Consider the following 18,037-nt stretch of genomic DNA (forward strand, 5'->3'; position numbering starts at 1 on the left):
CAATGCGCAATCTTCTTGTGTGATTTGTGGAAATCAATTTAATCGATGGTGACATACCATAACGCTAAAGCCATAACCATATCATAGCCAACCAATTGGTTTTTGGTTTTTCACCATATCCTAAAAATATTTGAGTTGATGAATTTATTAACTTTTTGTATATTTAGTTTTTTGCTTTGGATACGTTATGACTAAGAGAGTTATTTTTTATTGGAATATGTTTTGTAATTTTTTGCAATGTTAGAAGTTTAAGGTTATGGAACCATTAATCGATCACAATGGAGATGGGTATGGATATGGGTGGGGTATGGTTACGACTATGGCGTTAGAGTTAAGGAAGTTTGATTGGCCCTTAAGCAATCATCCGGTGCTTTTTCTAGCTCCGCATCATGTTCAGTCCTCTCCGGAATAAATAATAATAAATACAAGACGCCATATACCTCCGAAGAGTTTAAGGCCAAGCTTCTTCTCCAATTCGTGTCGTGCTCCTGTAAATTTTTCATACAAATCGGCGGGACGGGACCTACATCAAGACACTTGAAGCCATTTGCTCCCCTATTTCAAAGCAAATTTGCAACCAGCCTGTCATCAGCATGGCTTCAGAAAACTTCATAGCACAACCACCGCGCTAAATGCCATTAGCACCCAGATAAATTGAAGTTTAAATCAAAACCCCACCACAGAACAGTACTCGCTGCGGTAGACCTATCAAAGGCTTTTGATACTAAAAATCCTTAAATTTCTCGCTGGCAGTACTTGGGGAAAAGACAAAGAAACGCTCATTACGATTTACAAAGCAATTGGCCAGCCGATTGCGTGTTACGCGTCCCCTATATGATCGCCAAGCCAAAAAACTACTCACTGCAAGAAGCTACAGGCCTGCCAAAATACTGCTCTCAGAACCGCCATGGGTGGTCTTCTTATGTCTGCAGAGCGCCATCTACATAATGAGGCGAGAATACTCCCCATCAGGTCATCAAGGGGAGAAATGAGATGATAACCAAACAGTTCCCCTTGAATACCCAGAAATCTGGGGGTCCCAACAGTTATCTGATTGATGAGCCGACACCGCGTAGGGGCTTAGGGAGTCATATCCGTAAGCATTATGAGGAAATACGGCACCTGCGAACACAGCCGTATGAAGCCAAAAATCATAAGCAGGTCCTCAGTGAACATTACAAACAGGCGTCGGACCTCTATGCCAGGAATTGGCCGGTGAATCCAGTACTCAAAGAACAATACCCAAAACTTGCAGAAGAGGAACGCACACTTCCCAGGGAAACACGAGTCACTCTAGCTCAACTTTGATTTGGATACTGTAACACAGGGATGCACCTTAACGTTAAGCTAATCGTTTATCAAAAAATTTCCACCGTTTCCGCTGAAACACTTCGAAATATTACCGATAAAGAAATTATCAAGATAAATTGTATCTCGTTTTTAAACGAAACGAAAAGCTTTCGTTAACGTTAAAAACGTTAACAAAAACGTGATACTTTATGTTTGAATTGTGCTGGCAATGCTATATCCATGGTGAAGCCGTAAGGTGGTAACAGCGAGCGGACATACACACACAAACTCCATGTAGTTTGTTTGTGTAATTCGTTGGTGGTAATGTCAAAAATACTCTGAGAAATGTTCGTACTGTCAAAATTCATGAGAAAAGTTACAGTCAGCTTGGCTAATGCTTTCACCTTTAATGACTCTGCCACCAATCAGCTTTGCCAGCATAGTTTGAAATTAATAATCAACATAAACGATTTGATTTCGTTTTGATATGGAAGAAAACGAAACGAAATCATTTCGTTAATTTGACGTTCTTAACGTTAATAAACGAAACGAAATGACTTTGTTTCGTTTATTAACGTTAATTATCGTAACGAAATGATATCGGTTCGTTGGTTAAGCATGTCTGCTGTAACAGGTTAAACTCTTACCTATCCAGAATCAACCCCGACATACAAAATGTATGCCTCGCTTGCAATGTGTCCCCTCATGACACCAACTATCTCTTTAATTGTAATGTGGAACCAACGCCACTAACACTCCTCTCATTATGGTCCACCCTGTTGAAACTGCAAGTTTCCTTGGACTCCCGTTAGAGGATATTGATGGCAACAAAAAATATCACGAACAAGCGCGAAAAGAAATGCCAAAGAAGATAGATATATTTATCCTCTTTGGTAATACGAAGAGTTGCGAACGACCTAGCCGTTTAATATGGTTAGGCAAGGTGCACACGAGGCGAAATTTGTACGCTTTGATGCCGAACACACGTATTTAAATGGAGAGCTGCATACGGGGCGTCAGCTGCATGAAAGCGACAAATCATGAAATTTTCGTGTAGCTAAGCGTACAGCAATGTTGGTCGCTGAGCGTACGTACGCTTGAAAAAAAGGAAGAACAAGAGGTTTGTTTACATTTTTTTGTATGCAAATTTGTGTAATTAGTTAAAAAATGTTACTTTAGTTAATAAAAGTGCGTGAAAGGTATATTACCAAAGCAAAAAAGAGTATTAAATACCACAACAGCTTGGTTAGACATTATTGAAGCGTTTAAAAGGCTAAATAGTGTAGGAAACTAGAAATAACCTTTTTATCTAGTCTGCGGTGGTTTAAAATTGCCTTTCATAATTTACAAAGGCACGGGGATGCAAACAACGTTTAATACCTATTTTCCTTTGGTTTCGGGGACGGATAAAGCTGAAGAAATTTAATTTAAATTTTTTTCAATAATTGTTTGCTTTTTGTAGCGACGCTAGAAAGTAGCTACGTGTGCAGATCTTGAGGCGTAGAGAAATTGTAGCTATATGAAATGTCTTGTACGCGTCTATGACGCGTAGCCTCGTGTGCACCTTGCCTTAGTGTAATTCGTGAATTATATATTTTTACTAATGCGTATTTATCAATCGAAGAAACCGATTTTTTTTGTTCTACAAATATCGATAGGCCCGACAAGTAATGCCAACCAACAAATGCGCAAATGACAGCTAAATTGACAGCAAAGTTTTTTTTTTTTATATATTTGGAGTCTGCCGTAATTATTGCAATTGTAATGCGTTGTGCCAAGAACTAACGTAATTTTTTAACTAAATAAAAATGAATTTATAATAACTTTTGTTAGTGAAAAACGTATGATATAACAGCAGATAAGCATGGCTTTGGTGACCGTGCACCGTTCGCCAAGTGTTGCTGGTTCGCCGCCACAATGTGGATCGGTGAGTTTGTGTGTGTTCTTGCACAAAGGGAGCGACACTTTTTGATAGATGGCAAACACTTCCTTTACTTAAAGTGAAAAACGAGTGTATTCAGTGTGAAGTTTTGGTTTGCGCAAGATTTTGATGTACGAATTAACGTATACGTTTCATTAATTTTGTTTGTAAAGCAAAAGCACATATATTTGAAAGTGATTAATAAAAGATCTGGGTGGGAGGGGGCTTACGTTTTGTTCGAAGACGACGGCTGACCAACTCCATTGTGCTGGAGTATAGTTGAAATTTACCACCTACCTTAGAATAAAAATGGTAAATGCAATGGTAAAATATACAAAAAAAAATAATAGTACAACCTCGTAACCATAGAAGCAATTAAAACAACTCTTTTGAATAGTATGTATTTGAGACCAATGATGAACTCGTTCGTAGACTGGTCACTTTAACAACTCAAGTGTGATTAGTATCATAGAAATTTATATGAATATGTGTTTGTTATATTGTTTCTTTTCCTACACTTTGTCTGCTTTTTTATTGTTATTATTGTCCATGGTTTATAAAATTTGCAAAATATGAAGAAAAATGCGTTGCGCAAATACCAAATTATTTAATTCTTCTTGATTTGTTAGTGCTCTAATTGTGCTTGCATTAAGGTATTTAGATATGTAGTACATACGCATACGTACTATATAACCTGACATCATTCAAGGGGTTGTGTAGCGCAATATATAGCTTCTCCAACCCAATTGTCGACCTCACCTTCGAGCGGCGAATCCCGTTTCACTAACAGACGAGGCTCTGGCGACCCCGAGCTCCTCATGGAACTTGGGGGTGGGGAGGGGGAGATGGCCTGAAGGTTTAATGTGACCATATAAATCGTTCCCGAGATGGTCGGGCCAGCACCTTAATGGTGCTGTTACCGGAGTGTATCGGATCTGTATCCGACAAAGGACCATCACATCGATAACACTCCCCAAAGCCTTCGGGGAGTAACCTAATCGCTACAACAACAACAACAACAAAAACTGCATCTATCCAAATTAGATATCTAATATATAAAATTCTTGTGTCACGGTGTTAGAGGCTTAACTCCTCCGAAACGGCTGAACCGATTCTCATGAAATTTTGTGAGCATATTGGGCAGGTCTGAGAATCGGCCAACGTCCACCTTTTTTTTCGCTACGTGTCTAGGTGTCTAGGGTCCTCTTAAGCCGGACCTAGAAACTTAATGCGCTGTTATACGGGACGCCATCATAATAAAATGAATATAACTTGCAAATGCAACAGCTCAGTTATACCCTTGAAAGGTTTATAACAGGAAAAATTAGAAAAAAAAACTCCGTTTAAAGACTTACTTGCACCCTCGAATTACGTGAGTTTTCTACTTTTTTCTAAGAGCCAGGAACCACTGGAACAATTTAACTATGACGCAAAGATGGCAGCATACATTAACTTCGCAAATTTATAGAAACCGTTTTATAAGTATCTGACTTATTTCTTTTTGGCATCAATGTCAGCATCCATTTTACGAAGTACAATACAATGTTAAAGCTCAAGAGGACGTTATGGAACCCCAGCGGGTTGGAATATACCCGCGGTAGGTATGCCTGTCGCAAGAGGCGACTAAAATAGAAATAGATTTAAGGGGTTGTGTAGCGCAACACTTTCAAGTAGTTGCCAGCGCAGTATATAGCTTCTCCAACCCAATTGTCAACCTCACCTATCCGTGGCGAATACTCGTTCATTAACAGCCGAGGCTCTGGCGACCCCGAACTACTCGTGGATCTAGGGTGTGGGAGGGCGGGATGGCCTAGAAGGTCGCATGTGGTAATACCAAATCGGTCCCGAGATGGTCGGGCTCGGTACCAGAACGAACCGGATCTGCATCCGGCAAAGGACCATCAACATCGATAACACTCCCAAAGGCCTTCAGGGAGTGTCCTTATCGCTATAACAACAACAACGTTGTGGACGATCTCCATACTGTAGTAGGTTAAACTCTTATCTATCCAGAATCAAACCCGACATACATACATAATAAGTATATGTCCTTGTAACGTAACCCCACATGACACCAACCATATTTTCAATTGCAATGTGGATCTAAGGCCTCCAACACCCCTTTCTCTCTGATCCATCCCTGTTGAAACTGCAATTTTCCTCGGACTACGGTTAGAGGATATTGATGACAATTTGTTAGTGGTCGCATCTATTGGATGAGACAAAACTCCGCTACAACAACAATAACAACTTTATTTGTTCGCAAGCGTCCTCAGTAGCAACGATGATGGGTGTGCCACAGGGTGGTGTCCTATCCCCACTTCTACATATCAAAGCTACCTTCGCCACCAGAAGGAGTTACTATCGTTTCATACGCCGAGGACTGCAGGATAATGGCCACAGGCCCAGGCCCACAGATCGATGAGCTTTGCAACAGAATAAACGGCTACCTCCCTGATCTCCAGTTTTTTCGCCTCGCGAAACCTGGCATTATCGCCGACCAAATCCTCCGCGACCTTATTTACAACATGGACGTCCCAAACGTCGACCATTTTGAACATCCACGTCGATGGCACTACGCTACCGACTGTCCTACACCCCAAAATCTTGGGTGTTACGTTTGATCAAGATCTACATTGTGGTGAGCTTGCATCCGCAATTGTACCGAAAATCCAGAGCCGTAATAAAATCCTCAAACTTCTTGCTGGCAGTACTTGGGGAAAAGATAAAGAAACGCTCATTACCACTTACAAAGCAATTGGCCAGCCGATTGCATTCTACGCGTCCCCGATATGGTCGCCAAGCCTAAAGACCACTCACTGGAAGAAGTTACAGGCCTGCCAAAATACTGCCCTCAGAACCGCCACGGGTTGTTTTCTTATGTCTCCAGAGCACCATCTACATAATGAGGCGAGAATACTCCCCATCAGGGAGAGAAATGAGATGCTAACCAAACAGTTCCTGTTGAATACCCAGAATCCTGGGCATCCTAACAGACATCTGATTGAAGAGCCACCGCCTTAAGGAGTCATCTCCGTAAGCATTATGAGGATATACGGCACCTGAGAACTCAGCTGTATGAAGCCAAAAATACAAGAAGGTCCTCAGCGAACTCCACAAACAGGCGTCGGACCTTTATGCCAGGATTTGTCCGGTAAATCCAGTACTCAAAGAACAGTACCCAAAACTTGCGGAAGAGGAACGCATACTGTCCATCTGTTGTTGTTGTTGTTGTAGCGATAAGGTTGCTCCCCGAAGGCTTTGGGGAATGTTATCGATGTAATGGTCCTTTGCCGGATTCAGATCCGGTACCACAGCACCATTAAGGTGCTAGCCCGACCATCTCGGGAACGATTTATGTGGCCACATTAAACCTTCAGACCATCCCCTCCCTCCCCACCCCCAAGTTTCATGAGAAGCTTGGGGCCACCAGAGCCTCGTCTGTTAATGAAACAGGATTCGCCGCGGATAGGTGAGGTTGACAATTGGGTTTGGAGAAGCTATATATTGCGCTGGCAACCTGAAGGCTTGCGCTACCCAGCCCCTTGAATCTGGTATTTTAGTCGCCTCTTACGACAGGCATACCTACCGCGGGAATATTCTGACCCCCTGACCCGCTGGGGTGTAAAAACGCCCTATATGAAAATTTATTAAAAAAATTCCTTTCTCTCCAGGATTTGGTATATCTATGTTTAAAGAATATCTGTACCAAACTTTCTGATGTATGACATTATTCGTTTCTACGAAGACGGAAGATATTCAAATCAAGGGAGTGGGCGAGATGTAGAGGAGAGGGAAAGTGTGCACAAAAGCTTGCATGTAAATAAATACATTTTCTACTGAACATTTTCTTGACCTTGTTCTAAACGCTCGCAAACGCGCAGATTAATAATTTTATATACACATACATATGTACCTGAAAATGAAAAGGTGATAAGTTAATTTTTTGAATGCTCAGGAGAGATGAAGGTTGTATAGTTATTAAAATGTATTTATTGGAAAATATTGATGAGTGTATAGAAATCTGCAATGCTAAATTCTCAATTTGATATGAGGGGCGTTCTGTTGTTATGATTTATACGAATTCGCTTGCGATGTACGTAAATAGTAGACCATCTTTGCACTTAGGCTTGTTGGTCAGTTTTGAAATATTTATTGCAAAAAAAAAAAATTTACCAAATATGAGTCAAATATATTATTGACGATTACGCCCCAAAAATTAAACTAAAAAAAAAGTGAACTTATCACATTTATGTTGGAAGTTTATAGGTATTTAAGCGGCAACTAGTCAATAATCATTGCCCAAAAATATTTATAAACATATTTATAGTCTCCATGAATGACCTCTTTGTTGTACCACATTATATTTGTTAAATTTGCATTTGTGTACATTAGGGTTGCCCTTACAAATTAAATAAATGACAATGCCTTGGTCAAATTTATCACATATACATTTTGGGTCCAATCAAAAACGATTAAAGGGTATCGCACATAGGTAATATCCTCAAATTTTAATTTATTGAGGGTTTATCGGCTAATATGAACTCAGACCCCTGTACAACACGACCTAGCCGTTTCCAGGACATCCTAGCAAACAACTGCTTGATTCAGCACCGCCTCCACGGGAATTAAGGGAACATCAGAACAGCCACGGGCTGTCTTCTTATGTCCCCAGAACACCATCTACATAATGAGGCGAGAATACTCCCCATCAGGGAGAGAAATGAGATGCTAACAAAACAGTTCCTGTTGAATACCCAGAAACTTGGGCATCCCAACAGACATCTGGTTGATGAGCCAACACCGCCAAGGGGCTTAAGGAGTCATCTCCGTAAGCATTATGAGGAAATACGGCATCTGAGAACTCAGCCGTATGAAGCAAAAAAAAAAAACAAGAGTGTCCTCAGTGAACTCCACAAACAGGCGTCGGACCTTTATGCCAGACATTGCCCGGTGAATCCAGTACTCAAAGAATAGTACCCAAAACTTGCGGAAGAGGAACGCATACTCCCCAGGGAAACGCGAATCACTCTACCTCAACTTCGTTCTGGATACTGTAACAGGTTAAACTCTTACCTATCCAGAATCAACCCCGGCATACAAAATGTATGCCCCACTTGCAATGTCTCCCCACATGGCACTAACCATCTCTTTAATTATAATGTGGAACCGACGCCTCTAACACCCCTTTAATTATGGTCCACCCCTTTAATTATGGTCCACCCCTGTTGAAACAGCAAGTTTGCTTGGACTCCTGTTAGAGAATATTGATGACAATTTGTGATCGGTCGCACCTATTAGGTGGTGCGAAGCACTGCTACAACAACAACAACAACGAGATCCGGCACCTGCCAACACTGCTGTTTGATCCAGGCAAGCATAAGCACGCCCTTAACCAAATCCATACAGAATCGGTAAACGCCTTTTTCAGGACGCGCCCGGTGAACCCCGTTATTAATATGTAATATCTCACCCTTGCAGAAGAAGAAAGCGCACTACCAAGGGAAACACGAGTCACCTTGGCCCAACTTCGTTCTGGATAATGTAGCAGGTTAAACTCCTACTTGTCCAGAATCAACCCAGATATACGTAATGTATGTCCTGCATGTGATGTGCCCCACATGACGCCAACCATTTTTTCAATTGTAATGTGGAACCAGCGCCTCTAACACCCATCTCCCTATGGTCCGCCTCTGTTGAAAAGGCCAGTTTCTTGGGACTCCCGTTAGAGAGGATTTTGATGACAATTTTTGAGTGGTCGTGCCCATTGAGTGGGGCGAAGCACTGTTAATACAACAACAACAACCTAGCCGTTCCCAATCTAACCAATTGCTTGCTAAATTTGAATGGACCACCCTAGTTTGTATTAATAACGTACATAGCTTCCCAGTAAACAAATTTGTTTAGTTTTGAGTATATTCTTGTACTTATTAAGTACATCTACCCAAAATTAATTATTGTTAATACAACAACAACAACAACAACCAAAAATATCACCACAGTTTTAAAATAACTAAATTTTACTGAAAAATTTTGCATCGTAAGGCTTTCGTTATGCAATACTGCACCCAAATCATACATTTAATTAGTCGGTCAGGGTGAAACACTGGTCAAACCGGTGTAAGCAAGGTCTGATTTAAAACTATAGCTTTTCCCATCGCTTCGACATTTACAGATAAATGCACCGAATGTTGGAAATATGTAAGCTTCCTTTAGTTCTCAATTTTTGGTGAGATGCTTTTCATGGCAGGAATACACTCGCAGTATTTGCCAAACTACTGCCGAGGGGTGACACCGTTTAGAAACTGTTTTCTAATTGAAAACACTTGTATTAAAGATTCTGTTTTTTCTTGTTGCTGTAGCAGTGCTTCGTCCCATCCAATAGGTGCGACCACTCACAAATTGTCATCAATATCCTCTAACGGAAGTCCAAAGAAACTTGCAGAGTGACAAAGGTGGACCAGAGAGAAAGGGTGTTAGAGGCGTTGGTTCCACATTGAAATTAAAAAGATGCTTGGTGTCATGTGGAGACACGCTATAAGCAGGACATACATTATGTATGTTGGGGTTGATTCTAAAAATTTAAGATTTTAATCTGACGGAGGTTACTTCTTAAGTCCCTGGGAGGCGGTGCCTCTTAATTTTATGCCTGTGGGGATGCCCAGGTTTCTGAGTATTCAGCAGAAATTGTTTCTCCAAAATTTCAATTTCTCTCGATTGTTAATGAAACAGGATTCGCCACGGATAGGTGAGGTTGACAATTCGGTTTGGAGAAGCTATGTATTGCGCTGGCCACCTGAAAGGGCTGCGCTACATAAACCCGTTGAATCCGGCATTTTAGCCGCCATTTACGAAAGGCATACTTATTTTACGACAGTGCGCCCGCTACTAACACATTATAGTGGCCGCCGTATATATGTATATCGTCCATTAATTCTGCAGAAGAGTACATTCACATAAAACTTTTCGGACGTGGACTCTGACAGTTAGTTGCATCATCTTTCAAGAATAGCCCTACATTTTGCTTTTGCGCTGTGTTTGTTACGTGGCAAGTATACTGAGCGTAGTTCATACACACACACACATTGATATATATGTACATACATATATACACCATATTTGTTATTTTTAATTTGAACTAAATTAGTTTCCTTGTTTGGTTTGCAAATGCACAGAAATTTGGTTGCTATAGTATCACTGATTGTTATCAATATAAATGCAACTTTGTTTGCTATTATACCATCGAGGGGTATATATGACTCATAGTTCCCAAGTTGGGCACTTTTATGGAAATAAGTATATGCTCTTAACTGAAATAAGTATGTTTTTTAATAAACAAGATTTGGTTCGCAAGAATGACTATAATATTAATATCTTATTTTTTAATTTCGATAAAACTTTATAGAATAAATATACATACTGGGTTCACTAAGGCTCACCTATGTATCAATGGTCATTGGGGTTTTGACAGGGCACTGTCCCTTGGGTATCCATGCGGTCCGTCTCAATATACTGGAAACTCCATCCTGTTGTAGCTGTATGGAGGATGATGTGGTGCAATCACCAAATCACTTTATGCTTGATTGCCCAGCTTTTGCCAGAACTAGGCGAAAGAACTTCGGTCGCGACTCACTTGGATCTACCGAGGATTTATCCAGGGTTGAGATCGGTATCATTCGGAACTTTATTTATACGCAACGATTCTCTAAGTAGCTTGATCTACGTCACCATTATTTTTGTTGTATGTGGTATCACAATGGACCTTCGTGTTGTGCAAGTGAGCTTTCCTTATCAGGGCAGCTACCACCTAGCCTAACCTAAATATACTGTGCTACATATTTCATAGAATTGACAGGGACAATTCTGGTCACTACTGAACATTGTCGCTTTATCAGAGACAATTCAAAAGCATTTTGATAAGGGTTATTTTTTGTACCTTTCATGAAAATGAAATGGTATATTAGCTTTGTCTCGAATCTCAAAATTGTAAGTCCTTAAAAGAAAATAGATAGACCCACCAATAAGTATACCGAAATGATCAGGTTGAAGAGCTGAGTTGATTTAGCCATGTCCGTCTGTACGTTTGTATACAAACTAGTCCCTCCATTGTTAAGATATCTTGATAAAATTATGTGAGCGGGTATATTTAGGTGTCGGATTAGACATTTGTCGGAACCGGCCGGATCGGACCACTATAGCATATATCCCCCATACAACCGATTTTTCAGAGAGAGGATTTTTGTCATATCTTTCTCAGTTTATCCGATTAAAGCTTCAAACTTCACCATATGCTTTCGTATATTGTACATATTGTTGTCTGAGAAAATGAATGAGATCGGTCGTATATATAGCATATAGCCCCCAACCGATTGTTCTGATAAGAAGCTTTTCGTAATTTCTGCCCCATTTTAACAGCTAGAAGCTGCAGATTTCTCCAAATACTTACGTATATAGCATATATTGTTGTCTGAAGAAATCATAGAGATCGGTGGTACACTGAAAGAAAAAGACTGGTAAAATCAAGCGAAATAAGGATCAATTCAACCGAAATTTCTGTCAATTTGTATCCATCGCAACAAGATGTTGAATCAACTGCGCACAAATCGTTGATTCGTAATTGACAGAAAAAAAAAGTTGTTGCGAGAGCTTTGTACGAAAGTACCTATGTTGCGGCATTTGCAAGGCAGATGAGTTTTCACTGAGATCTTTTCATGGCAGAAATACCCTCGGAGTGCTTGCCGAACAGTGCCGGGGGCGACCCCGCTTAGGAAAATTTTCTTCTAATTGAAAAACCTTATTTCTAAAATTTTTATGTTGCTTTGCCCGGGGTGTGAAAGCAGGGTCTTCGGTGTGGTAGGCGGAGCACGCTACCATCACACCACTGTGGCCGTCAGTTGTGTTAACAAAAAAATTAGTTAGAATTTTGTTAACTTAAGAGCGACAATTTCTCTTCTGTTGAAATCACTAAACTAATTTGTGCGCTTGTCAAGGAATCGGTCGAATTAACCATAATTCGATCAATTTCACCGAATCTCCGTTAAGTCAAGAACAACAGAACCGATTTGTTGATTTTACTAGCACCATTTCTTTCAGTGTATATAGGCTATTTGATCTTGTATTTGTCAACGAGAATTTATTATTTGATCTCTCTGAGAGCATTCTCCCGCTGAGTGCATCCGATGTGCACCACTTTCCGCTTGTTGCTTTTTACAAACCTTTGATGCTTTCCCTGCGGCAACCCATTTAGGAAATCTCTCATTTAACTTCCGTTTAGCTAATTTGCATGAACTTAACGATACCTTTTTATACTCAGTTGAGCAGAGCTCACAGAGTATATTAACTTTGATTGGATAACGGTTGGTTGTACAGGTATAAAGGATTCGAGATAGATATAGACTTCCATATATCAAAATCATTAAGATCAAAAAAAATTTGATTGAGCCATGTCCGTCCGTCCGTCCGTTAACACGATAACTTGAGTAAATTTTGAGGTATCTTGATGAAATTTGGTATGTAGGTTCCTGAGCACTCATCTCAGATCGCTGTTTAAAATGAACAAAATCGGACTATAACCACGCCCACTTTTTCGATATCGAAAATTTCGAAAAACCGAAAAAGTGCGATAATTCATTACCAAAGACGAATAAAGCGATGAAACTTGGTAGGTGAGTTGAACTTATGACGCAGAATAGAAAATTAGTAAAATTTTGGACAACGGGCGTGGCACCGCCCTTTTTTAAAAGAAGGTAATTTAAAACTTTTGCAAGCTGTAATTTGGCAGTCGTTGAAGATATCATGATGAAATTAGGCAGGAACGTTACTCCTATTACTATATGTATGCTTAATAAAAATTAGCAAAATCGGAGAACGACCACGCCCACTTTAAAAAAAAAAAATTTTTTTAAGTCTAATTTTAACAAAAAATTTAATATCTTTACAATATAAGTAAATTATGTCAACATTCAACTCCAGTAATGATATGGTGCAACAAAATGCAAAAATAAAAGAAAATTTCAAAATGGGCGTGGCTCCGCCCTTTTTCATTTAATTTGTCTAGGATACTTTTAATGCCATAAGTCGAACAAAAATTTACCAATCCTTGTGAAATTTGGTAGGGGCTTAGATTCTGGGACGATAACTTATTTCTGTGAAAAAGGGCTAAATCGGTTGAAGCCACGCCCAGTTTTTATACACAGTCGACCGTCTGTCCCTCCGCTCGGCCGTTAACACGATAACTTGAGCAAAAATCGATATATCTTTACTAAACTCAGTTCACGTACTTATCTGAACTCACTTTGTATTGGTATAAAAAATGGCCGAAATCGGATTATGACCACGCCCACTTTTTCGATATCGAAAATTACGAAAAACGAAAAAAATGCCATAATTCTATACCAAATACGAAAAAAGGGATGAAACATGGTATTTGGATTAGTTTATTGACGTAAAATATAACTTTAGAAAAAAACTTTGTAAAATCGGTGTGACACCTACCATATCAGGTAGAATGAAATGATAAAGTTCTGCAGGGCGAAATAAAAAACCCTTGAACTCTTGGCAGGAATACTGTTCGTGGTATTATATATATAAATAAATTAGCGGTATCCAACAGATGATGTTCTGGGTCACCCTTGTCCACATTTTGGTCGATATCTGGAAAACGCCTTCGCATATACAACTACCACCACTCCCTTTTAAAAGCCTCATTAATACCTTTAATTTGATACCCATATCGTACAAACACATTCTAGAGTCACCCCTGGTCCACCTTTATGGCGATATCTAGAAAATAGAACTAAGGCCCACTCCCTTTTAAAATGCTCATTAACCCCTTTCATTTGATACCCATATCGTACAAACATATTTTAGAGTCACCCCTGGTCCACCTTTATGGCGATATCTCGAAACGGCGTTCACCTATGGAACTAAGGATCACTCCCTTTTAAAATACTCATTAACACCTTTCATTTGATACCCATATCGTACAAACAAATTCTAGAGTAACCCCTGGTCCACATTTATGCCGATATCTCGAAAAGGCGACCACCTATACAACTACCACCACTCCTTTTTAAAACCCTCATTAATACCTTTAATTTGATACCCATATCGTACAAACAAATTCTAGAGTCAACCCTGATCCACCTTTATGGCGATATCCCTAAATAGCGTCCACCTATAGAACTATGGCCCACTCCCTCTTAAAATACTCTTTAATACCTTTCATTTGATACGCATGTCATACAAACACATTCCAGGGTTACCCTCGGTTCATTTTCCTACATGGTTATTTTCCCTTATGTTGCCACCATAGCTCTAAAACTGAGTATGTAATGTTCGGGTACACCCGAACTTAACCTTCCTTACTTGTTTGAATTAAACTGGCAAAATATATTTCCCTCTAATGAGGTCACTGCCTCTTTCAATCTTTCTGAACAAAGTTGGCTGAGATATTTTATGGTAAGGTGCCCCTGTGTGACCCTAGGCCTCACGTAACAAATTCAATAAGCTGTATAAAGCAAATACTATGGATTCAAGACTAAAAAACCCAATACTTATATAGTGTTAAGCAATTTAATATACTGGATAAATTTCTTTATAATCAATACATGAGAAGACTTGAATCGGAACTCAAAGAAAATCCAAGGCTTTTTGGAATTTTGTTCGATCTAAACGCGGTTGTTCTAAAATTCCGGTATGCATGAATTTGAAAGATAAACGTTCAAACGATATAAATGAAACAGTTGAACTTTTCGCTGATTTTTTCAAATCTAATTATGAAGTTGGCTCTGAAGTCCCGCACTCGCGACCATGTGTACCCGGAGGATTAGATTTGGGAGCCCTCACAATCTTCGAGTTTGACGTGCGGAATGCCATGCTCACGCTAAAGCCTTCGCTTAAGGGTGACAGTGATGGTCTTTGTGCCCTCGTTTTAAAGCATTGTTGCTTATCTTTATGTGCACCTCTATGTCATATCTTTAACTTATCTCTGTTCTCTGGGGTTTTTATTGATAAATGGAAGGCAGCCACGATCACGCCGATTTACAAATCTGCTAGCAAAAATTATGTCGCTTACTATAGGCCTATTGCTAAACTTCCAGTTTGCTCGAAGCTTTTCGAAAAAATCGTAAAAGAAAAATTGGCGTTTGTGACCAAGAGCCTTGTAGAGCCCCACCAAAATGACTTCGTCGCTGGACGTTCAACTGTCACTAATCTAGCCACGTTCTCTGATTTCTGTATCTCGGCCTTCAAAGATAGGTCTCAGGTTGATACCTATATACTGACTTCTCAAAGGCGTTCGATAAAGTCTCTCATCATATCTTAATTCATAAACTTGACCACATTGGCTTCCACTCTGTGTTTTTACGTTGGTGGAAATCTTATTTGACGAATAGATAGAACGCTGTAAATCTCGTCCGTTTATAGCCACATCAGGGGTTCCTCAAGGAAGTATTCTTGGCCCTCTCCTGTTTGTTCTGTTCATAAATGATATAGGTTCCTGCTTTAAGTATTCTAGTTTTCTTCTGTACGCTGATGACCTTAAACTTTTTCGCAAAATAAATGGCCCATCCGATTCCGCGCTTCTGCAGAATGACCTTAATAATCTTGTTGACTGGTGTCAAGCCAATAACCTATTTCTAAATGTTAAAAAATGTTGGTTTGTGACTTTTTCTAAGTCCCCTAGCACTCTTTCATCTTCCTACGATATTTTAAGCTGCCTTTTGGTCTCAGTTAATCAGTATTGTAACGAATTTAGTGCAATTCCTCTTATTTGCAACCTTCTGCTAACGTTCGAATCACTAAACTGTTGAATAAATAACTCCAATATTCAATAATGCAAAATGGTCTTTATTAGACTACTTTCACAATAACACTTATACTTCTCAACATATAGCGTGCTTAAATCAAACTGATTGCCATGCCTCAGCTGGCGCTGGTTTTATACTATCCGGTTTCCTCGTTTGCATATTTCTAGGCGTTTCTAGAATTTACTATTTGTTTACCAGCTATAACTACAGTTGCACGTTATAGCTTCTCATATGCGCGTGTATATGAGAGTGATACTTCCAACACATGATTGCCCACTTTTGGGAGTATCTCACATATATGCATGTGTTTGTGCGTTTCTCTCCGCCGCTTGTATGGACATACATATGTGTAGACATAATGATTAATTTGTGTACGTACATACAAGTGTGGCAGCTTGCTTTATTGTTGTTGTGGCTTTATTTACTTAGTATCAGATTAGTGATGTGAGTACCACTTAAATAAATAAATAAATATAAGGCGCGATAACCTCCGAAGAGATCTAAGGCCGAGCTTCTCTTCCAATTTGCGTCGTGCTCCTCTTGATTTTCCCTACAAATTGGCCGAACGGGACCTACATGATTTTTTGCCGACTCCGAACGGCATCTGCAAGGCAGATGAGTTTTCACTGAAAGCTTTTCATAGCAGAAATACACCCGGAGCGCTTGCCAAACACTGCCGAGGGGCGACCCCGCTTAGAAAAATTTTCTTCTAATTGAAAAACCTTATTTCTAAAATTTTTGGTGTTGCTTTGCCGGGGTTTGAACCCAGGGCATCCGGTGTGGTAGGCGGAGCACGCTACCATCACACCACGGTGGCCGCCACCACTTAGTGTCACTAATATTCGTCACACTGCCCTCCACCTGAGTCTGATCGTCCCGATCAGGCAAATCTCTCGATCTAAACGCTGCCAGCCTTTCCAAATGAACCACTTTCATTTTGGTTAGTGGATTGCCAATGGTTTGTATGCGGTACACTACATCGTTGATCCGTTTTACAACTTTGTATGGGCCTTCCCAAGTACACTGCAATTTCGGGGCAAACCTTTTTTTTTTTGTTGTTGTTGTTGTAGCGATTAGTTACTCCCCGAAGGCTTTGGGGAGTGTTATCGATGTGATGGTCCTTTGTCGGATACAGATCCGATAGTTCCGGTAACACAGCACCATTAAGGTGCAGGCCCGACCATCTCGGGAACGATTTATATGGCCACATTAAACCTTCAGGCCATCCCTCCCTCACCACCCCCAAGTTCCATGAGGAGCTTGGGGTCGCCAGAGCCTCGTCTGTTAGTGAAACGGGATTCGCCGCTCGAAGGTGAGGTTGACAATTGGGTTGGAGAAGCTATATATTGCGCTACACAACCCCTTGAATCCCAAAACAAAACAAACCTTTTTTTCGTTGTGGGTTGTATAACAGCACCAAGTCTCCTTCCTGAAAACCTTTCGAATTAATTGCTTTATCGTACCTCGCTTTCATCTTGTCACTCATAATCTTTGTTCGTTGCCTTACAAGATCGTGTATCTCTCTCAGCTCTTTTCCCAAGACACCAGTGGATTTCTTGACATTTCTCTCCGTTGTCTCTTGCTCTGTCGATCGGTAAGCCATCAATAATAATGATATGTGTGTATCCCGCTCCTTATGGTACTTGTCTACTACTTTCCTTAAATGCTCCTCCAAGGTTCTGTTGAAACGTTCCTCCATACCATCGGGCTGAGGATGCAATGCAGTTGTCCGTGTTTTTCGAAAACCCAACTTCTTACACATTTCTTGGAACACAGCTGATTCAAAATTCCTGCCTTGGTCAGAATGTAACTCCATTGGTACACCATACCTTGCAACCCAATCGTTTGTAACCACTTCTGCTACTGTTTCCGCTTCTTGGTTTGGGATTGGGTATACCTCCGGCCATTTACTGAAATAATCCATAACCACCAGTACGTATTTGTTTCCGCGGTTGCTAGTAAGAAATGGACACGCGACATCCATGGCGATCCTTTCAAATGATGCACCTGAAATATA

General features: G+C 40.2%; 1 protein-coding gene across 2 annotated transcripts in view; it reads left to right on the top strand.

The window, feature by feature from the left end:
• Nucleotides 1-3,024: 3,024 nt before the first annotated feature.
• Nucleotides 3,025-18,037, top strand: part of ssh (Protein phosphatase Slingshot) — a 44,224-nt gene continuing 29,211 nt past the window's right edge. The window contains exon 1 of one of the 2 annotated variants that reach the window (XM_067761750.1): nt 3,025-3,217. In XM_067761750.1, coding sequence (XP_067617851.1) covers nt 3,155-3,217 — 63 coding nt within the window. In that variant the 5' untranslated portion in view covers nt 3,025-3,154. Of the gene's footprint in view, nt 3,218-3,258; nt 3,524-18,037 lie in introns of those variants that run through there. The other variant, XM_067761751.1, reaches the window with a different exon arrangement.

This window comes from Eurosta solidaginis, chromosome 1, assembly GCF_040869045.1.
Source record: "Eurosta solidaginis isolate ZX-2024a chromosome 1, ASM4086904v1, whole genome shotgun sequence".
Taxonomy (NCBI): domain Eukaryota; kingdom Metazoa; phylum Arthropoda; class Insecta; order Diptera; family Tephritidae; genus Eurosta; species Eurosta solidaginis.